General features: G+C 36.8%; 1 protein-coding gene and 1 pseudogene across 1 annotated transcript; both read right to left on the bottom strand.

Annotated features, from left to right (window-relative positions):
• Positions 1–405: 405 nt before the first annotated feature.
• Positions 406–1,376, bottom strand: LOC120610542 (olfactory receptor 145-like). The gene is given in 2 exon segments (XM_039872922.1): positions 406–1,161; positions 1,164–1,376. Coding segments are annotated over 2 exon segments (969 nt in total).
• Positions 1,377–22,419: 21,043 nt separating this feature from the next.
• LOC120610587 (uncharacterized) lies at positions 22,420–22,538 on the bottom strand (annotated as a pseudogene).
• Positions 22,539–24,398: the final 1,860 nt, after the last annotated feature.

Genomic DNA, 24,398 nt, shown 5'->3' with positions numbered 1-24,398 from the left:
TGCATGAAATTTTTGTAGACAGAACCAGATTTTAATGCCCTAGAGCAGCTCATATTTGAAATGAAATCTTCCATGGCTGAGGGAGAAAGAAAGTGAGCCATAATGAGAAGCAATCAGTACTAGAAACCAAAAGCCTAGATTCTAGTCACAGTTCTGCTGCTGACTGACCTTGGGTAAGTTACATAAGCCTTTACTTATTGTCAGAAATATGAGAGAACTGAGTTTAATTATCTTTAAGGTTCATGAAATATGAGTATCCTAGTTTAAAGAATATTCTTAAATTAAAGGATGCTTAAATCAGAAGAAAAAACTTGTTTGATAAGAGTTAAAATTTCCTCCATGTAACCAATGGAACCTGAATCACTCATGAAAGGAAAAACTCCCTTTCCTAGTATTGCCTTTTTCTCAGGGGAATGATGTTTTGCTCAAGGTTTGTTTGTTTGTTTTTTTTTTTGTTTTTTTTTTCAGAGCAATGTTGATGTCTTTATTCCTCAGGCTATAGATTACCAAGTTGCGCATGGGCACCACAGTAATATAGAACAAGGAGGATACTTTCCTCTGGTTCACAGGTAAAAGAGAAGATGGCTTGAGGTACATGAATGCCCTTGACCCAAAGAGAAGAGAAACTGCAATTTTGTGGGAACCATAGGTACTGAAGTCTTTGAAATTGCCCTCAGTGGAATGAATACTGAGACTATTGGAGGAGATGAGGGCATAAGAAATGAAGATGGTAACTGTGGGCACACCAGTATCAATGCTCACAACAAAAACCACCATCTCATTCACATGGGTGACGGTGCAAGAGCGCGTGAGAAGGGAAAGAAGGATGTCACACACAGAGTGGTCAATGAGATTGTTGACACAGAAGGTCAGCCTGATCATGCACACCATGTGGGCCATAGCCCCAGGAAACCCCATCCCATAGACAACCAAGAAAAGGAACAGGCAGACCTGGGGACACACAGTGGCCGTGTATACCAGTGGATCACAGATGGTGACATAGTGGTCATATACCACCGCAGATAGGGTGAAAGACTCAGAGACAACGAAGAAAAGAAAGAAGAGCTGAATCACACACCCTGCATAGGAAATGATGTTCTTCTTTGAGACAAAACTCATCAGCACTTTAGGAGTGAATACAGTGGAACAGTGGAACAGTGGAAATCTATGAAGGACACGTTATAGAAGAAAAAGTACATGAGGGTGTGCAGGTGAGAGTTCCGTTCAGTCAGGGTTATCAAGTCCAAGTTCCCCACCACAGTGACCATGTAGAAATCTAGAAACAGGAAGAAGAGGAGGATCTGGAGTTTCATTTGGTTGGTTAAGCCTGCGAGGATAAACTCTGTCACAGAGAAATTCTCAACTACCGTTCTCATTTAAGGCATTCTATGGAGACAAAAGAAAAGAGTCATTTAGAGGTTGAGAGAGAGAGAGAGAGACCACTGCTGCCCTTCCTGTTCTTGAGAATTATATCTACACAGACAGATTTTGGACTTCAGCAGAAAGGTTTTCTGGATGCTGTGGGTCTGTTCTCATAGCACCCTAGAGACTTCCTCGTGGTGGATGGACCTGTCTCCATGGTGAGAGCAGGTGCTACCAGGAAGAAGGATCCCAAAGATGAACTGAGGAGTCTCCCAGATCTTTACTTTGGTCCATTTATTGTTTCCTTCCAACTCTGGTTTCTACCAAAACTAGGGCCACTCTCTGGGGAAAGTCCTCTCAGAGGTTGGAGCCACTCTAGCTATGCCCGGAGTGTCTATTTCATGGTCATGAATTAGGTAAGTATGTGTGTGCTCATTAAAAGTACATATTCTGCTGCTCTAATCCAGACATAATAAATCAGAATTTCCAAGGGTGGGACTTTACAATCTGTTTTCTCTTCTACAAATCTCCCCTGGTATTCTGAATCTTTAGCTAGGTTTGAGATTCACTGATCTAATCCTGGTACTGTATATCTTCCAGACAAGAAAACTGAGAGCCAACCAATCACAGAGCTAGTTGGTGGTAGACACTGGAATAAAACATGGGTCTAACCTTTCCAGTTGAAAGGGTTTTTCAAACTACCCAGAAGAAGCCCACGTGGCCTTTAGTTTTGCTGAAATGGGCGTATAAGTAAAGGACATAATTGGACATCAGCCCTGGAACAGCAGCCCAGGGTTATACAGGGGAGACACTTGAATGTCACAACGGGAAATGTATGCGCAGTGTGGTGCCAAGAAACATTTTCAATAGGGAAATGACATGATCAGGGGAAGGACATGATCAGATGTGCTAAGGAAGACCAACTAGTCTAATAGGCTGCTAGGTATCAATGACTTGAAGCAACAGTCCCTTAGGCACTATGTTTTTCCTTGTAAGTCAGACAAGATGCCTTAAATCAAAGCACAGCAATAAGATAAGGGACAAGGGATGGACTCTCAGAACAAGCAACAAATGGAACAAAGACCTTTCCAAGCTTTTTAGCGTATTGCAAATCACATAATGTGGGCCTTGCCTTACAGCTGTGGTGTCCTCTACCCTCTACTCTGGGCATTTTTACAAGGCTCCGAGTTCAGGTTCCATCAGCAAGCTCTCTGCGTTGGACATTTTTTCTACTTTATTTTATGTTACTCAGCTCACCTTTTGGGTTTTTACTGGTGCTGTGGCAGCTGGCTACATACAGTTGGTGCCCCAAAACTTGGCTCCTAAGCTGTACCACGTGTGCTCTGCTTTCTGCCCTAGAATGACATCTCTGTCACCACATTTGGAATGTCTGTGGGAGTCCACTCAACCACTCTGGGGCATGTGCAAACCTTTAAGTGTGAAGGCATTAACGCCCCATGGGAGCCCGCGGGTAAATGCTCCAGTCTTCTGCATCTTTCATGGTTCATTCTCCACAATGTGTCACAGTGCCTCAGAGGGATCGATCTCAAATTTTCATTAAGGTAATCAGTTCAAGAATCCACACTTGGGTTGGCTTTCTATCCTTCTGTGTTTCAATCTTTTCTCTGAGATCACTTTCAAAATAAGCCACCTGCACACAAGTCCTTGTCTCCAGCACAGCTTTTTGTGGAAACCCCAACTAAGGCACTCTGAAAACAGTATTTGGAGCAGGTCTGACCAAAATATGTCTTACTCCACCTGGAGGAAGCAGCCTCCTGCAAAGATGTTTGATTCTAGGTTAGGAAATCAGATATGAATCACTAAATTTATCAAGTACCTGAAATTCCATGTAACAGAGAATTTTTGAGAATTAACTATGTCCTATCAAAATACACAAGTGATGGAAAGAGTAGGACCTCAAATCCTTATCAGCTCACTCCCATGTGGGGATTAGCCTGGTCCTTAAGTCTACTGCACCTCACAGCATATTACTGTCTTTGTGAACATCCATATCCCTCCATGAACTGTGACAAATGTGAACTAGGTTTATTCACTTTTATAATTTTAGAACCCAGTGTAGAACCTGGCTTTCAGCAGCTCACAAAATATTTACTAATCTCAGGTTCTCAATCTCATCTGCAAAGTAGGGATGATGATAATAATTCATAAGGTTATTGTGAGGAAGAGCCTAGCAAAGAGGCTGACGCGTGGAAAAGCCTTGATAGTGTTATAGAAAAAAAAAATATATATATATATATATATATATTTTTTAGGGAGGGAATGAGGGAGGAAAAACAGTTTGCTAAGAGCCAGATGAGCCTGAAAAGAGCAAGAGAGAGGCTACTATAAGGAAAGCTAATAGAAGTGAGAAGAGCTCTGAAGAAATATTTTTTTCTCAAAATTTTATCTAAGGCCCATCTCTCCAACATAACTTAATCCACAGACAGGCTCAAAGCCCTTTGTTATTTACCTTGTCCCTACTTCCGGTCCCTCTACTGATGCCCTGTTTTTCAAATAACCATACTCTACCACACCCCAAAGGCTAAATATGAAGTCAGGTGAGGTTTTTTTTACAGTCTCCAATCTTCTCTTTCTGTACCCATTTCTAGTCTCAGTCAAAATTCCTCTTCCCCAAATACTCAGAGTCCTAATGCTCACTCTTTCTTTGATTCTCCATCAAAGCTTGTTCTCGGGAAACATCTCACAAATTCATCAACACGGTCTAGTAAAGACTTGCTGGGAATCATCCACACACCCTCTGCCAGACTTTTTTTTTTTTTAAATGAAGACAAAATCTTTAACCAAAAAATAGATCTCTAATAATGAAATTTCACACAACACTCAATTGATGAAAGGTACATTTTGGTCATGATGAGACACTTGGAGTCATCATAAAGTAGGTTTATTCTCAGAACCACATTGGTAGCAGCCTGTCCTCCACTTGGCAAGCTAATTGCAACCCTATATCAGTCCGTGTATGTGTGTGTGTGTGTGTGTGTGTGTGTATGAGCTGGGTGTGTGAGTGTTGAGTGACATTTGCACATACTCAGTGCTTGCCAGTCCTCCACACAGGGACATAGTTTGGTCCCTGCTCAATAAAAAGAGGCCTAAAGCATAAATCTTACACTTAGAAATTTGCCACTGCCATGATGATCACAATATATCCCAATCCCTGCTCTCATTCTCACTGTTGTCAAACCGCAAAGAAAATAAATTGTTATTACAAACCTGAAATAAGCCCCACAGGAAAAGGGCTCCATGGGGCACAGAAAGCAAAGAAGATTCAAGCTTCGTTAAAAGTTGACTTTTCTCTAGGAGCCTTTAGAGGATCCTTGTTTGGATGATAGAACAACCAAGAAAAGTTCCTCTGGATTTATGTCACTTCAGAGCCTGTTGCCATGGGAACTACATTTCAAAATCTTCTCAACTGGGGCTTCACTAAAGTCATGTTCCCTGAAGAGCAGATGAAGCCCAAGCAGGAAGCAGTGTAGGAAGAACTATTCTTAACTGTATTCCTTTAGTTACAGAACTGCCCTCTTTCCAAAACTTGAATCTCTATATAGTGCTTCTTTATTTTATTTATTTCTATTTTGCCATCTTTTTTTTTTATAGTCTATTTATGTCATTCCACATGTGATACATGTAAATGCAAAACAATGTCTCATGCAAAGTATTAACCCTGACTTCTGGTGGTACGAGGTTGGCCCCAAGTGCACTGACCATCACACCAGAGGAGGCCACACAGAAATTCTAGTTTCATAAGAAGAGGTGCACACCTGACTAAAAAGAAAAGACAGCAGCTGAGAAGTCTTCATTTGAAATGGCCTGTTAGCTCCCAAGAAAGCAAATATCAGGAGTTACGTGGTTCTGCATTATATTAAATCTCAATTAACTTTTATTAAGCATTTTCAACTCATCAACATACTAATTTATATATAAATGATATATGTATTTAACATAGAATTTTAGAATTGGAAGGTACCTTGGAGTTCTATATTGGGAGTAATCAACATGTATTAAATACTTGTGAATAAACCTGGGTACCAAGCACTTTGCTGGTAGTTTTATATATATTAAGTATTTTATAGAAAATTAATAATCTACAGAAAGTAAAGATTTAGCATACTTGAAAATATCATTTAATGGATTCAAGAATACTAATACTAGTAGCGATATTTTACATTTTCAAAATGCTTACTGTGTGTCAAGAACTATGCTATGTGCTTTCTTTATACATATAAATTCCGTTAATTTTTGCAAAAATCCTTTGAAGTAGGTGCTATTATTATTATACTTTGTACAAGAACATTTCCTTGGATCAAAAGAATCAGACTTGCTTGTATCTTAGTTATAATAGCTTGTTCTCCTTAAGTCTCCAGGTATTTGTAGTGATGGAGGAATTAATAGGATTTACTACATTAATAATCATGAAGGAAGAATGGAGAGGAAAGGTCAAATATCAAAGGTGACTAAGACTTCAATCCCAGGACAGAGAAAAAAGGAAGTAAAGAAGGCAAATAAAGAGCTAGAGTTTAGACCTGACTGTCAAGTGCTGAAAGTACCTCTAAAAGGGATGTCAGGAAAAATACTGTCAGAGAGAGGAAGCTTGGAAGAAGACACGTACTGGGGAATCACATAAATAGCAGTGATCTCAGAGAAAGTGAATGTGGTGGCCCTGTGTAGGCTTTATAGTCAAATGATCTAGGCTCTAATCACATCACTCACTGGCTGAGTAAGTGTTTAGTGTTTGCATCTCAGTGACCCTTCTGTAAGCAGAGATATTAACACTTAACATATAGGATTGTTGTGAGGATCAACTATCATAATGTTTCACAAGTAATTTAGAATTCATGTAGTGTCACAGGATCCTTATTCTTCCATATCTCTTTTTATCTACACGCTCAAATTCTGCCTTTTACTTTTCATCCACTTCTTTGGGATTGAAGTTCCCTAGCCTCAACTATATTATAAGTGGGTACAAGGCAAGATCATATGTTGAAATACTGTTTAACTTACATATCCAATATTAAACACAATGACAAATGCACACATTGTTCATAATATTTACTAAGTTCAATAGAAAGAAATATAAATATGGTTCAATAAAAGCCCACATTTGAAAATTAATCAATTCAATGATACATTTATTATTTTAAATACTGAAGAAATTCATCAGAGCTTTCCCATAAATTGCTATGTGGTAAATCTATTTCTAAAAGGTAAATAAAAAGAAATGTGTTACATACAACTGGCTTTACTACAAGTATTTTTGAACTTTTAAATATGCTAATGTTGACACTGATCTGACATTCATGCTAGATGATGTGTATCTTTTGGGCGTGACTTTCAGGATTGAGATATTTATAGAATAGAAGGAACTGCCCAATATTTTGAGGACTGGCAAAAGAAAATTACTCAGTGACAGAAAGAGCTGCAAAGCCTTCCCACGTTAGGAGCTGCCCAGAGCTTAATTTGATCATAGCCCATAGTTTGGGACTCTTAAAATAGGAATCCATTTTTAAGTGACATTTATCTCAGGAATATATGTGCTATAAAAAGCAAATTGCAGTAACACTAGCCATATAAAATATATCATTTCAAGGTGTATTAAGGGTACACCATGATCCAAGATTTTGAAAAGAGAGAAAATACAAGGAAATGGCCTTATTTAAAGGCAATTTGATGGAGGGCAGTTTATTCAAGGCATTAATGGGGATATCTCAGTTGATTTAAAAAATAAATCCTAAAAATTAAGATTCACTAGAGACTTTCCTTGTTGGACAGAGATGTCTTAGAATTCCTAATTGCAGGATAGTGAAGACTGCTACTTTTTGACATAGATACTGGTCAGGAAAGCCACAAAACCTCTGTAAAATGTTCTTATACTTTTCAAAGCCTTCTCTAGGGAACTTTTCTAAAGACTAGTTTTAATCCAGAAGCAATGTGGTATAGTTGAAGGAACCAGGTTTGAGAATCTAAAGATGTAGTTGTGTGACATTGGCAAAGTAAAATGTTTTCAGCCTGGGGTTTCCTTTCTGTAAACAGAAATATCAAATCCTGTCTTAACTACTCATGATGTTAGATACAGTATGCCAGCTGTCTTCTCCCCTGCCCATCATTAAGTGTTGAAATTCCTCAAATTTCCAATCTTACCTTTCTTATCTCTTTGGTATGACTACTTTTATTCCATTAAAGTTGATTTCTTCAGATCCTTCCTAAAATGGGGCTCAGGTGTCAACAAACCATGCTTTCAACCCAATATATACTCCCATACTCCCATTTCAGTTTTTAATAACCTTCCCCCAAAATCAAAGAAGCCCATGCTGTATTGAACCAAAGAGCTTCAAGCCAAGGATAAAATGAAAGATAAGTCCAAATGCCCGAATGACAATCTGCATTTGAACAGCATGTTAAAATTTGAGACATATTTACATATATATTATCTTCCATATTTCTTAAAACAACCTTGAATTTATTTGATTCTCTCTTCATTTTACATATAAAAAAAATTGAATCCTCACTCTGTAAAAGATAAACTGAGATTCAAGGGTTAGTCATTAAATCCAAATGTTAGAGTCTCTCAGATAATCATGCCGCAATGTCATTACCTGGATTTGGAATCGTGAAGCCTTATTCTTTGGGGATTGCCCAGATGAAAAGAGAGAGCTGATTTCTGAAGTGAAGTAAATCGGCAAGCTACACTAATGAAATAGGCTGGTTTTCACATCTTAGAGTATTTGAAAAAGTTGTAACCCAAAAGTTCTCAACTTTAGCTATAGAGTAGAATCACCGAAGCTCTTTATAAATGCTGATTCCCAGGTCAATCTACAAACCAATTAAATCAGAAATGTTAAATTGGGGCCCTGGCAGTAGTATTTTCGAAAGCAACTCAGGTGATGACAAAGAACAATCAAGGCTGAGAATCACTGTTGTCAGCAGGAAGAGCTCCAGGTGTTGGGCCTCTTCTTCTCGCCTTCTTGATTAGAAAATCAAGAAGACCAAAAATTCCTTAAATAATGCTAAAGAAAAAATTTTCTCAAACATGGAAAAATGTAGATAGATGATTAATTCTTTGAAATTAAGCTAGGGTATTTTCCAAAATACCTGCTTGACCCTGACCTGACACTCTTAGAGAATATCACAGTGTACTTGACTAACGAGTCACAACGACTGATGGAAGAGCAGGCAATTTTATAAGGTGAGAGTTTTGTGTAAATTGGTGTTATTGTAATTTGTATAGTTCAATAAAGGAGTTAACCCTAGAGGAAATAACCCTAATTGAAATCCTGTAAGATATCAATCAGTCATAGATTTAACATGATAATATTATTTTAGCATCCTTTTTCTATCTACATGTATGTTTGATTATATATATATGTATATAATATATACATATACACTATATAAATATAATCATGTGTGTGTGCACTTATACCTCAAATGCTCTTAGAACCAGCTTCTTAGTTTTCCTTCTGGTTGCCTCATTAATAAATGAAATATAACTTTGACGTGCTAATTACAAGTAAGTATTTAAGAGTCGAGATTTTACAAATTAATAGCAATAATAAGAATAATTAACAGTTCTTAGTAGTTATAAACTACTGTTTATATATTTTGTCTTATTTAATTCTTAGTGAAATAGATTCTGTCATTATGCTAATTTTATAAATAAAAGAAACTGAAATTTTCTAGCATTCACAGAAGTGATAGCTCCAGGAAACAAATCCAAATTGTATTAATCTAGTAACCAAACCTTTAGCCATTAAAAATCCATTTTCTCTGAGTTTGTGATCTTTCTGTACACTAGCCTAACGGTTTTGTCATAAACATACACTTCAAATTGTAATACCTCCTAAAAAATAACTTCTTCGGATCCCCTCTTTTTGCTATCTGTCCACAACTCCCCACCCTCAGAGGGAACATCTTCCATATAACCGAGGAAAGAATACAGTCTGACCAAATAATCAGTGTCTTCCTGCCCCTCAGGATGTATTTCTAATACTTCTGCCTGTCACCTGCCTCAGTAAGTTCAAAATCCATATTTAAAGCAAGAGCTTGTATCACGCTGTATAGTTTAAAACCCACTCACACAATATCTTAGTCAATCCTTGCAATTCTTGGGGGATGTACTACTTTTCTATTTTACAGAAAGGAAAAATGAGGCATATATAACCTCTATAACCCCAGTGGGAGTCATTCACCTTCAAATTTCCAAGTTTATGATCTGTCTAATATTCTCTTCTGCCATGCGTTCCTTAATTTTTCCAGAGGACCTTGGGTCCACAAAGAAATTCTACAATGAGATTGAAACATTTTGGAAAAAGGATTGGGTCAGGGAGATAGAAAATGTACCAAATGCAGGGCAGTGTCGGACAGTCAATTAGGACCAGAGCCAAATGTCCCTGTGACACAGTGTACGATGAGGGAGAGCAATCCTAGTTGCATTTTGGATCTCTCATCCCACCCCAAAGGACAAATGAAGGCCTTCAATGCATTTTAAAAAATCAAACCGAATTCCACACCAATTACATGAGTGGCCTGGCTCCACAGCATTCTTTTCCCTCCACCCACCCCACACCTCATTAATGAGAGGGCAGCATAAAACCATAGGGCTTCACCTACTCAAATAGTGCAGTCTGGTACCAGTCCCAGGTAAAGTCCCAATCTCTGCATCCTCCACTAGCAATGACTTATTCAAGGTCAAGTGTCCCTGTAATTACTAGTGTCCTGGCCCATAGCCTGGCATGTCATTTAGAGAATCATCTCTTGTTTCTAGTCCAGATACTCCCAAGCTGAAATTGCAGACACTCTCTACTCAGCCAGCTGCCCGAAGCCATCGCATCCTCACTCGGCCCATCCTGACTGCTCTGCATGCCCACCCACAGCAATATCATGTCACTTACACAGACAGCTGCACAGCACATGCTCACAGGTACCCTGCACCTTCACCACAGGGATTATGCTGGTGCATCCCTTAGATCTGATGGTTAAATTCATAACTGCAGGCTTCCCCCTTTTGTTGACATCCCTGGCATTTTCCCAAGAGTTCTGCCCCAGTGAGTTACTGGCATGGTCCACTTTTGAATTGTGGCCCACAGTTTGAAAACCCTTGTCTGAAACACATACTTTGGAGGCCAAAAGAGACAGAAAAAAAAAATGTGCCCATTGAGATAGTGCATAGAGCTCTAAAGACAAAGGCTAATTTATTAGATCTTCTAATAGAGAGATATACAGATTTAAAGAAATTTAAAATATTGGATAGAAGTTTTACTCGTTATTTCCCAACTAATAAGAGAATTTGAAAATGCTCGATGGGGTTTTTAATGGCCTATCCTTTCATTCAGTTTACATCTTTTAAAGCAATATTAAGAGCAAAGAACTGTGGGAAAAATACTTCTTGCTATCTTGTATTGCACGCTTACTGTGTACCAAACTCTGTGTCTGACCCACAACCCTCATCCAAAGGATATGAAGTAATGCATGAATAATTTTACTACATTTATTCTTCACAACAACCTGTTCATCTCCACTTTAAAAGTGAGGAATATACACAGCTTGTAGGTTCAGAACCTTGGGTCAAACTCTGGTCTGTATAACTCCAAACTTCTTAGTCTTAACCGCTAGGCTACACTACCTCTCTGTAAGTGACAATGAAATCTCTGAAGCAGCATTTTTACTTACTAGAATCTCTTGAGCTTCTTCATATATAAAAACAAGTACTTACATAACTTTAATGGAATGCAGAAAGTGTTAGACCCAAGTAAGGTAAAATTAGAGGTATTTGGACTTCAGAAGAGATTTTTATTATTTCAATCATATTCAATGTATACCAAGAATTATTTGCACCCTCTCCAAATTTTTTTATTTTTAAATAAAGAAACCTTCTCTGATTTTTCTCTACTACTTGATCATGCATGTTAAGCTTGATTATTCATAAAAAATACTTGTCAAATTACTAATAACAACTTTTGCTTAGTAAGATCAGTTACTCCAATACAACATTGGGCACTTATGACTTAATGCAGCACCTTTTCAAGGCATTACTTTTTTGTCCTGCACTTTAAACATAATACTTCAACCCAAATTACGAGACATGAGGGAGAAAATTCTGACGTAGCAACAGGATAAAGGGGCAAAAGACCTCGGTGAGGCTTTAGGCAATCACAAGACACAATGTTATGGACTGAGACTGATATAAAGACTAATAAAATTTTATACAGCAATTTGTATTCTACACGCTCTGCCAGAGGCTTTTATATATTAAGGATAACAGATTTTCTATTCAAAAAATAAACCTCTATTTGGGGAAATTCAAGAGTTAGCTATAGATGAGTTATATATGTTTTCGGTCAGAGTTAAGGGCTTTAGTCCTCTTGGAGAAGTTATGAAATCAAAACATGAAGGCAGAATCCAATCCATCTTTCTCCAGGCAAAGTCCAATTAAAACCACTGCACACTGGTATGTGTCTGTGTCTGAGTATGTGAACATACAGCAGTGAGGACTTGCTCACCTCTGGCTAAGACTCAGCCATGACATTGTCTCATCTATTTACTGAGAATTGTCTACAGCACAGACAACACTAATAAAGCCTAGTCCTTGTTCTCAACCTCATGGCACATTTGAAGAACAATCCATTATCAAGAAATTAAAATAAGCACCCAAAGTGTGCTCTCCTTACAACCCAAGGGCAAAGAAGGCCTTGGGGGATTCATTAAATGTTCACTCTCCTCTAGGAATCTCAGAGGGTTCTCATAAGCATGATGCAACAGGAAAAATCTTCTCAGATCTTTGCCTCTTCAGAGATGGTTCCTATGGGAATTTTATTTCAAATAATCAAGGTTTTATTTCAAGTGAACAGGGCTTCTCTAAAGTCGTTTTCTCTGTTTACTTGTTTCAGTACCAGCAGAGAAAAACACATAAATAGTCTTGATTAAGTTTTTTGTTGCTGAACTATCTTTTCCCAAAAACCAGAATCTCTGTATAATGGATTCCTTGTTCTATTTATTGCTAACACTAAAATATACTTGAGACATGAATTATAACACACTTGTGGAAAATGTATGTATAATACATTGTCTTTGTATATATATGCCTCATGCACATGCATGAACCCTGAAATGTCTGGTAAATCTTCAGGTAGCACCAGAGTGGTGCTGAGGGCAGTGCCCTTCACTCCACACAAGAAAAATACAAGAATTAGCCACAATTTCAACCAAAAAAGTCAGAGAGCCTGTCCAGATAGAAAAGATGGCAGCTGAATTGTCTTCATTTGATATGACTTCAGTTAGGCTCTAAGGATGGGCGTAAAATTAAATTCATCTATCAGAAGTCATATGGTCTGTAATATACTTAATGTTCAACTGGTTTTTAATATGTATATTTGGCATATTAAAATGCTAGGTAAACGGATTCAAAAGAAATAGCTCATGCCCTAGAAAGGTTTATGATCTAATAGAGGCATCTCTTGTTCTATCTCTTTGTCACTTTATTCCCTTCATGTTTCAAAATTTCCAGTGTTCAGTTCTCAACCATCTGGGCCTCTTCCTTAAATGTTTGGGAGCTTGTTCATGACTTCAACAACATCATTTATGTGACTAGTTCCTAAATGTGTATCTTTAGTTCTCAGCTTTTTGTTAATTGCCTGTCTTGTATACACAACCCCTCTATTAAAATGTTCTAGTACACTGTTCTGTTGTCACCCGGAACTCAATGAGTCCAAAAATCAACACATATTTTTCATCCCCCAAACAGATATTTGCCCAATCTTTCCATTTCTGTATTGGAGAGGAAGCGGAGGATGATATTATTAAAGTGTTATAAGTCCTGATTCATTAGGATTGGTCCTAGTTTATATCTGTTGTCTCAGAAAATTTATTAGTAGTGGCCTCCTTAACTATGAAATATATCTCAGTTAAATAAGAAATTGTAGATGGAATCCAATCAACCTCTACAATTCTTGGCTTTGCCAATTTACTAGCTGTGTGGCCTTGGGAACTTTGTTTAACCTCTCCTGAGCATCAGATTATTTATCTTAAAATGGAGATTATAAATAGTAGAGTTTCTATTACATAGAACACAGGAAACATAAAAGTATTATGTTGTTTTTATTATTTTCATGATTAATATTATTCAAAACTATACCCCGGATGAAAAAGATAGTTTAGACTGCAGTGGCATACTGGATTAGCTGAAACAGAGAGAGAGTCAGAGCAAGAAGATAAGCTAAAGTTTCACAAGCTGTGGAAATAGTAAAGTAAAAACAATACCAATAGATAAGATCAGGAAAAAACAAGATTTAGTATCTCTATGGTTTGGGAGAGAAGGAAGGAGAAGAAAGAAGCACAAATCAAATCTGACTAAAATTTTGTGCCAGGGAAACCATGAATAGGAAGACAGAAATGAATAAATAAGGAGATAGATTTCAGTAGAGATGATGAAATGCTGGCAAAAACATCCAAAAGGAAGAGATAAGTAAAAAATTAACAATGGAGTATCAGAGCTTGGGAAAAAAGGGGTCAAAATACAAATTAGGATATACTCTGTTTACAGAGGAATGGTGAATTGTTCCAAACAGAAATATTTAAAGATAGAATAGTAAAAGGTTAAGTAAATATTTCTTGAATTCATGAAATTCACAGAAGCCAAAAAAGAGAGAATTTCTAGTGTGACAATTAGCTAATGTTTCTGTACATTCAAGTTAAAGAAGAAGAATTGAAAAATTACTACATAAATTGTACTCTTGCTCTTCAATTTACTTCTTTCATATCATGGTTTATCTATATTTTGTCCTTAAAATTTTGGAAGAATTCAACATAGAGTCATTTTAGCCTGCAAGTTCCTTTGTGAGAAGGATTTCAATAATAAAGTCAATTTCTCTCATCGATTTAGGACTATTCAGATTTTCTATTTCTTCTTTTGTGAGTTACTAAATTGCATCTTTTTAAAGAAATTTCCAGTTCCTCTAATTTATCAACTTTATGGGCAGGATGTTGTTCATAATATCCTTTATTCTTCTTTTAATATTTGTGGAATCTGTAGTGATTACCCCCTTTTGTTCTGATGTTATTAATTTTTATTTTATATCTCTTTCTTGATGAGCTTAACTAGAATTTTTATCAATTTTGTCGATTTCTTAAAAGGTCCATATTCTGTTATAATGAATTTTCATTATTAATTATTGGTATTCTATTTTATTAATTTACATTCTCATCTTTTAAAATTTTTCCCTTCCCCTTACTTTAGGTTCAGTTTGCTCTGTTATGTCTAGGTCTTTAGGGTGAGAAACATCAGTTGTTGATTTAAACATTTTTCTTCTCTAACATATACATTTAAAATTATAAATTCTCTCCAGAAATAGCTTTAGCTGCACCATACAATGCTCAGCATTGTTTTCATTTTTACTTAGTTCAAAAATATTTTCTAATTTCCATTATAGTTTCTTTTTAAATAATTGGATTATTTAGGAATGTGTAGTTCAGATCCAAATATTTGGAGTTTTTGCAGTGATCTGTTCTTTGTTTCTAATTTAATTCCACAATAGTCAAAGAATATACTCTGTTTTAAGTTCTCAATTTATTACAAATTATGTCCCAGCATATAGTCTATCTCGGTGAATTTTCCATGTGCTCTTAAAAAAATTTATGTTCTATTGTTGAGTGAGGTGCTGTAGAAATGTCACTTTATTCATGTCAGTTGATAATGTTATTTAAGTCTTCTATGTCTATAATGATTTTGTCTATTTGCCTTATCAATTACTAAACGAGGAGTATTGAACCTCTAACTTTGTGAATGTTTCTATATCTCCTTTCAGTTCTGTCAGGATTTGATTTATGTATTTAAAGTTTATTAGTGTTAAGTGTGTTAAATGAGCTCTGTATAACACATTTAGAATTACGTGGGTTTTTTTTTATTACTTGATACTTGAATTACTATGAAATATCCTTTCATGACCTTTGTTAATATTTCATGTCTTGAAATTTGCCCTGTCAGAAACATAGCTTTTTTTTTTTTTTTTTTGCAGAGCTGGGTTTTCTTTTATTAAACTCCTTTAAAAAGTCAAATTATATAAATAACCTATATGCACAATACAGAAAACTTGAAAAAGAACAGAAAACCGCTAAAAAAAAGTTTGAATCTCCCCATCCGAGACAACCACAACTTGGTTTGCACACACTTGGCATTTTCAGTAGGTAATTGATAATTTTTATTAACTTAAAGCTATTTTTGTGTATACTGTTCTTGTCTTTTTTTGTTTAGCTCTATATCATGAATATTTCCCAAGAAAATATATATCCTTTCACCACATGGTTTTTAATTACTGCACGATATTATATTAATATGAGCACAGAATAATTTAATTAACCAATCCTCTAATTGTTGAACATTTGCCGTTTTTTGTTTTAATTTTTTTTGACATTTAATGTTATTTTATATTAGTTTTGGTTGTATAGCATAGTGGCCAGACATTTATATAATTTACAAAGTGATCCCCGCAATTACACTAGTATCCACCTGGCACCATACATAGTTATTACAATATTATTGACTATATTGTGACTATTTTGTAACTACCAATTTGTATTTCTTAATCCTTTTACAATTTTCACCAAGCCCTCCAACCCACCTCCTATCTGGCAACCATTAGATGTTCTCTGTATCTACGAGTCTGTTTCTCTTTTGTTTGTTTGTTTATTTTGTTCTTTAGATCCACACATAAGTGAAATTATATGGTATTTGTCTTTCTCTGTCTGACTTATTTCACTTAGGATAATACTCTCTAGGTCCATCCATGTTGTTGTAAATGGTAAGATTTCATTCTTTTATATGGCCGAGTAATATTTCATTGTATATATGTATCACATTTCCCCTCCCCCAGCTTTATTGAAATACAATAGACAATTAGTTGCTCATATTTACATTGTACAATTCAATGAGTTTTTTTATATTATGGTTGGATAACAATAATATATTAGTTTCAGTTGTACAGCATAGTGATTAGAGCTCAAGTGATCACCCCACTAAATCTAGTACTCCTCTTCCCTTTACATATGTATTACAACATTGTTAACTATTTTCCTTAAGCTACATTTTATATCTCCATGACTATTTCTTAACTATCCATTTGTATTTCTTAAATCCTTCACCCTTTTTCACCAACCCTCCCGACCATCCTCCTGTCTAGTAGCCCTCAAAATATTCTCTATATCTATGAGCTTGTTTCTGTTATTGCTGTTATTGTTTATTTCGTTCTTTAGATTTGCATGTACGTGAAATCATGTGGTATTTGTCTTTTTCTACTTAACTTACTTCATTTAACGCAATATCCTCTAGGACTATCAAGGCAATATCTTTTTCCATACTCTTCTTTTCAGCCTGTATGTGTCTTTTAATCTGAAGTGAGTCTCTTGTAGGCAGCAGATGTGGGGGTCTTGTCTTCTTATCCATTTGGCCACTCTATCTTTTGGTTGGAGCACTTAATTCTTTTCCATTTGAGGTATTTGTTGATAGGAATGTAGTTATTACCATTCTTTATTCCTGTTTTTGATACATGTTTTTTCTTCTTAAAGAAGTCCCTCCAACATTTCCTGTAATACTGGCTTGGTGTTGATGAATTCCTTTAGCTTATATTTATCTGGGAAGGTCTTTATCTGGCCTTTGACTCCAAACGATAGCTTTGTGGGATAACGTATTCTTGGTTGTAGATCCTGGGTTTTCATCACATTGAATATTTTGTGCCAAGCTCTTCTGTTCTGCAGAGTCTCTTTTGAGAAATCAGTTGCTGGTCTTATGAGTGCTCCTTTGTAGGTAACTAACAGCTTTTCTCTTACTGCTTTTAAGATTCTCTCTTTGTATTTAACCTTTGGCATTTTAATGATGTGTCTTGGTGTGGGCCTCTTTGGGTTTCTCTTTCTTGGGACTCTCTGAGCTTCCTGGAGTTGTGTGTCTATTTCTTTCACCAGGTTAGGGAAGTTTTCCATCATTATTTCTTCAAATAGGTTTTCCACTTCTTGTTCACCATCTCCTCTTTCAGTATCCCTATTACATGGATGTTTTTACACTTAATTTTGTCCCAAAGACTCCTTAAATTATTATTATAGTCTTGGCTTCCTTTTGATTGTTATTCTGATCTGGTGACCTTGGCTTCCTCGTTCTCTGTATCAGTGGTTCGATCCTCTTCATCCACTATGTTACTTCCTTTTAATATACTCTTCATCCCAGATAATGTATTCTTTATTTCTGATTTGTTCACTTTTATAATTTCCATTCCCATGTTTATGTTTTTTTAATCTCTTCGTTAAAGTTCTCAATGAGTTCATCTATACTTCCCCTAAGTTCATTGAACATCTTTATAACCAGTGTTTTGAACTCTGCGTCTGTTAGATTGCTTGACTTCATTTTCCTGGATCTCTGTTCTGTTCTCTCATATGATTTCTGTTTCTTTGTCTTCCCATTTTGACTTCCTTCTGTGTCTGTTTCTATGTACTAAGGAAAGCTCCTAAGTCTCCCAGTCTTATTAGCGTGGCTTTGCATAGTAGGTGTCCAGAGGCAGTTCAGCTGCAGGCCAAGTTTAGTCCCACCCTGCGCCCCTCCAGGGCCACTTATTAAGAGTCAGCAAGCAATCCACAGATGCTGTGCTTATAGTTGCCTCAAGAAACCATACCAGAACCTGAGGTCAGCTGTCACCAGTGTGGGTCTTGGAGCTTACTCAGCAAGTTGCACAGGACTCACAAAGGACACAACTGGATGAGGCTTGGGTAGAGCTGCAAGTTGGGAGAGGCAGAGTTTCAGGGAATCCTCCGGGCAGAGCGACCTCTGTTATACAGTTTGATGGCCTCTCAGCTATGGCGGCGCTGAGCCTGCACACTGGGAGTGGGGAGGGCTCAACAGAGGAACTATGAATTCCCCCAGCACTTCTGCCCAGGAGAAAGCCTTGCCTCTGGCTCTTGCTCAGGCAACTTAGTGTTTCCCTATAAGTCCCTGGTCCTCCAATTGGGCACTAGTGCTCAGAAATAGTGATGGAATCCATCACCACAAAAGTCTTCTTGGGAACACCGACCCTTTAAGAGGTGTCTGCAGCTGTCGCTGCTACAGCTTCTGTCCCACTCAGCCACTAGGGACTGGGCAGCCTTGCACCCTCGCTTCCTCGCCCCCTCCTACCTCCTACCATTGCAGAGTGATTTCTTATTTCTCCCCCTAGTTGTAGGGCTTCTGTTCATCTAGACCTCAGGTGACTCTGCTTGCTGTTTGCTCCATGTTTCCATCACAACTTTGATGTGTTTGTAAGAGCAGATGAACAAAACCCACTATCATCTGTGCCATTTTGCCCAGTCTCCTCCCACATCTTTTTATTTGATCACCTATTGATGGGCACTTAGGTTGCTTCCATATCTTGGCTATTCTAAATAATGCTGCAATGAACATAGGGGTGCATAATCTTTCCGAATTAGAGTTTTGCATTTCTTAGGATAAATACCCAGAAGTGGGATTGGAGTTATAAGGTTGTTCTATTTTTAATTTTTTGAGGAAACTCCATATTGTTTTCCATAGTGGCTGCACCAATTTGCAATCCCACCGACGGTTCATGAGGGTTCCCTTTCTTCACATCCTCTTCAATACTTGTTGTTTGTTGCTTTATTGATGATAACCATTCTGACAGGTGTGAGGTAATATCTCATTGTGGTTTTAATTTGCATTTCTCTAATGATTAGTGACATCGAGCATCTTTTATATGTCTATTGGCCATTTGTATGTCCTCTTTGGAGAAATGTCTATTCAGGTCTTCTGCCCATTTTTAAATTAGATTGTTTGCTTTTTTGGTGGTAAATTGTACAAGCTTTTTATAAATTTTTGGATATTAACACATTTTTGAATGTATCATGGCAAATATCTTATCCCAGTCAGTAGCTTGTCTTTTTGTTTTGTTGATGGTTTCCTTTGCTGTGCAAAACCTTTTTAGTTTGATGTAGTCCCAAGAAATTTATAGCTATTTTAGATTTCTTATGATTAGTTCTTGCACAGTATCTCTCTTTCCATCTATAAAAGAAAATCTATGTATTTAAAATGTGATTCATTTAAACTGTGTACAATTTGGTTTTTATTTTATCTTTATCCAGTGTAACTTCTTCTGCATCATAATTGGCATGTTTAGACTTTTTATATTCATTGGAATTATTGAAGTAAGCCTACAATCTTGCTATTTGTTTTCTACTCATCTCATCTGGACTTTGTTCTCCCCCCACCTCTTTTCCTGCCTTTTTTGGATTAGGGTTTTCTCTCTTAGCTTATTAATTATATCCCATTTTATTAGTGTTCTCTAATGGTGTTGACAATATGTAACTTTATCTTATCAAAATCTGTCTTGAAATAATACTTATATATCAAAAAAAAAACTCTTGAAAGAGTATACTTCCATTTCTTATTTCATTCTTTGTAATTATTGTCTTATATTTAATTTCACTTAATTATAAGCCCCATAACACATTACTCTCATTTTTGCTTTAAACAGTGAATTATCCGTTAATTTTAAAAATAATTTTTAAAATAATTTTTAGTGAAATGAACATTATATTTTATATTTTAGTTCCTTGTGAAACTTCTCAGATTTACTACTTCAGAAAGTGTGAGTGACGGACCCTGTTGCTACACTCTAAAATCAATCATTCCCACATTAGCACTGAGGTCATGCTCACCACAGGCTACCTCCTGCTTAAACGACTGAAAAAAACTAAAAGGAACAGGAGTTTTAAAGTAAGCCTGTTCTTGCCAGATGTAGGACTCCTCCCATGGACTTAGGCTCATGAATTCTCTGTCATCCTTACCATCAGCCTCACCAGGTTGATGGCTCTTCCATCTTCCTGTAGCTCCCACCTCATTTCCCCTGACAGGTGTTACACATCTAATCTTGTCTTGGCATCTGCTTCTCAGCGGACTTGGACTAATGCAAGTGGTAACAAGTTTGGTTCAATCTAAAATATGGTAAGATGGGTCTCGAGTCTGACTCAACTTATTGTCAGGTGGGCGAAGAGTTCATTATCCTGGTTCATGAGCTTAGCATGCTTTGTGCCTGGCACACAGTGGCTGTTCAATTACCAAAGATTTCATTGATGGCTACTTAGGAATATGTTCCTGTGGAGAACACTGTTGTAGGTGTGGTGATTCAAACCTTTGAAAACAATCTCTTCAGAGACAGAGAGTTGGCTGGTTACCGCTAAGTTGCTCTGCAGACAGATGTCAGATCATTAATGATTAGCCAGTAAACAGATAATGGCTCAGTGTGAGAGCCAGAGTGTCTCTTTGATAGATAATGTACAAAGAGGTCCTAAACCAAACCAAACCAAACGAAACAAAACAAAACCAAACCATACGAAGAGGTCCTTACCTCCAGCCTGAGCAGAAGACCAAAGTTTAATAGTAAAAGACAGACACAAAGCTCCAAAGCATTTGAATGTTTAGACTGTTATCCCCTCATTGAGGAGAACTAAGGCCCCAAAACATGCATTCTCAGTATAGATTTGCTTTTTTTGTTTTCTGCAGAGCCTTATCCAGCATCATTATTATGGAATGACTGATTAGCATCTGAATGGGAGACTCACTGCATATTGAAAGAAATAGGGATATATGTCCATGATCGTGGATCCCACTGGTTATAACACAGAGCACACCATCCAGCAGCAGCAGCATCACAGAATACCAGAACAGTCTTAAAGCACAGGTAAAGTGCCAGCTCAGAGGTAAAATTCTGAACAGATAGAATGGCATTCTTCAGGTCCTGGAACCAAGAGGTAGAAGTAGGAATGGCTCCATTTATCATTGCCTCCAATGGTCCACTAGGGGATTTTGTGTTTCACATCTCGGCAATTCTGGGTTCTAGAGGGTTGGAGGTGTTAGCTCTCAAAGGACACGGCAAGTGTCCCACTAAACTGTAAATTGTGGCTGCCACTAAGGTACTTCAAACACCTCATGCCTGGGATCAGCAGACAAGAAGTAGATTCACCATCATGGCAGAAATAATCCTAATCAACAAGAGCTGCTTTTACTCATGGGGATAGAATGGACTATGTGTGGAACCCAGAAACGTCACTTGGATCTTCCTGGTACTCCTTGCCTCATTGTAACTGTGAATGAATACGGGCAGCAAATCCTAGATATGAAGGGTATTATTGCCAAAGTTTCAAACTCTTCCATAATGAAAGGATCCCTATGTTTTAGACTATTATTCACTGGTCAGTCTATAATGGAGCTAACTTGTAATAGTTATTAATAAATATTTCTTGAATGTATTACTTACACTTAAAGTAGACATGGATTTAGCTCTCTAACACTCTCCCACCCCAGTTCTTCTTCCTACCCTTCCAAAAAGTTATACTACAATTTTTCATTCTCAGTACTTAATGTTTATATTATTAGAACTATAAAAATAACCATGATGACAGAACCAAATAATGTTGTTTGGTTGGTCACTCTAATTATGTTTCCTATTTGTACTATCTGAAATTTTTCCTGAAACTGGGTAATTGCCCAATGCCATCTCTCTCTCCTTTATATTTTCACATACTCTGTACTATCTATCAAATACTCATCAATATTAATTTCCAAATGTCCAAGCATATGGAAATTGACAATCTATCAATTTTTCTTTTCTCCTGGAGGCTTCCGTCCTTCTGTATGTATCTGGACTGATTGCTCTTTAGACCTGAGGCATGGCCATGAGCCTGGAACTATCTTTCTACTCTGTGTTGGATACTCTCTTTTCCAGATCGCAGTATTGTTGTTGAGAATTCCAGTAGCATTCTCATTTTTTTCCTTTATATATGATGTGAATGTATCTGCCTCTCTTCTCTACCTCCCCACCCCACCCTGCTATCACCTCTCTCTCCCCTTCCTCCCTCAAAGCTTTTAAGATTGTTATCCACAGTGTCTTTAAATTTCACAATAATGTGTTTGGGTATTTTCATTTTCTTTTATTTTTTTAAATTTATTTTTAATTTTTTTGGTGAGGCAACTCGCCAAAGAAATTGGACCTTGTCCATTTCAATCCCTTATTTTTTTATTTTTTACTCCTAAAGTACCTAGTCTTCCTAGGTGGTCTCCCATCCAAGTACTAACTAGGCCTGACCCTGCTTAGCTTCCGAGATCAGACAGGATTGGGCTTGTTCGGGGTGGCATGGCCGTAGACTGGGTATTTTCATTTTCATTCAGAGTGTTTCTTTAATCTGGTATACAAGTTATCCTTCTCTTTTCTATCTCCTTGACCATTTTCTATACTTTTGAGAGATTTTATCACCTTTAAGTTTTACCCTATGTATTTTAATTTTTATTATTGAGTTATCATCCTTTAAAATTTGAGTTGTTTCTCACACTATGATTTTTTTCATATTATTGTATTCTAGTTTGTTAAGTGGCACACAAAAGACTATATTTAAGGATAAATTTAAAAAATTTTTATATAACACATAAAAAACTATAAAATCAGACCAGAAAAACTTGCTTTCATTTCTCTTGGGTAATATCTGGGAGTAACATTAGCAGGTTGCATAGTAAATATAAGTTTAATTTCATAAGAAGCTGGAAATTGTTTTCAAAACATTCCTATGATGAGTGTTCCATCTCATTCAAATCCTTGCCGACACTTGTATTGTTAATTTTGTCACTTTAAACCATCTAATGTGTGTGTAGTTGTATTTCATTTAATTTTAATGTGCATTTCTCTAATGAAGTGTGTGTGCAAATCTTCCATTTTCTTTCTTTTCTAATTTTAAAAAATTTTAATTTTTTTCTGCCACATAACAATGGGCTACAATGTGTCACTGATCTGTGTTATAATTAACTTTTTGTCTTTCTCATGAATTTACATATCTAATTATCTTTCTACTTAATTTCTCATGGTTTTGCTACGTTGCATAAACTTTTTAACAAGTCTTTCATATTAATGGACTTTGCAGTTCATTTGTAACCAGTTGGCTGTTAAAGGCATTTTTGGATGGCTGAGTGCTACTGTGTAAGGCTGTGAGATGTTCCTGGCAGGATTGGAAGTACCTAGGTTCTTTGTCCACTGAGATAACTGCTGGAAAAGGCTATGTAGATGAACTAAGACAGTGGTCAGGAGCTACAGAGAAGATGAAGCAACACGGATTACATGAAAATAATGCTGAGTTTAGCCATCCATGCTCCATTGCTCTGGAATTTTGTCTTTGTTTCTTTGGAGAACTTTGCATCGATCCCACTTTTTCTGTTCAAGTAGACACACAGTAAAGAGTCTCACAAATGGAGGGGTCACTCTGATTATATGAGGACACCGACCTGCAGAGTCACTGAAGCATCAAACGTGAATGTGAATAAACTCAGAACATGCTGCTGAGCGACTGCAGAGGAGGCGGCTCTGGTTCTAGTCCCTTGGATGAGATTTCTGTACATGGCTAATTTACGTGCAAAGTTACTTTTCGAATCATCGAGAAGGCCACCTAAAACTTTGACTTGTATTAACTGCATCATCAGCAATCACAGAAGTCTCAGAATTTAACAGCAAATGTTGGCTACTCAGCTCCTTGTTAAAATGAGTCTACCTGGCTCTGGCCATGGGGCACATTGTTGTTTTGTTAGAAGGGAAAGGAGATGACCTTTGTTTTGCCAAGCATGGGAGTCATGACTACATTTAACAAAGATGTAATTTGTTCAAGGAATTAATGAAAGATTGGACTTGGATATCGATTTGGGACTAAGGTCCACAGGTAGACATTTCACCATATGCTAATTGAAAATAATTTAATTCAAAAGCAGAGAACACATCATTAGAGGGCTTTACTCAAACACCCATACAGAGATATTCCAATATCATTTAATTTTTATATTCCCAGGCTCCAACACCCACCCTCTTCTCTTTTTGAAAGGGAGAGCAGTTCTATTTCAAATATAATTTAGGATAGGACCCAGCTCTCTGATTTATGCAAAAGGACATAAATTCACAAATCTGCCTGGCATACTTTTATAGTCAATAAGTGGTTGTGTACAGCTGGTGTTTTTCACAATAAAACAAAAC

The sequence above is a fragment of the Pteropus medius genome, unplaced genomic scaffold (assembly GCF_902729225.1).
Source record: "Pteropus medius unplaced genomic scaffold, Ma_sr-lr_union100, whole genome shotgun sequence".
In the NCBI taxonomy this organism is placed as follows: Eukaryota; Metazoa; Chordata; class Mammalia; order Chiroptera; family Pteropodidae; genus Pteropus; species Pteropus medius.
This window is presented reverse-complemented; position numbering and strand designations above follow the sequence as displayed.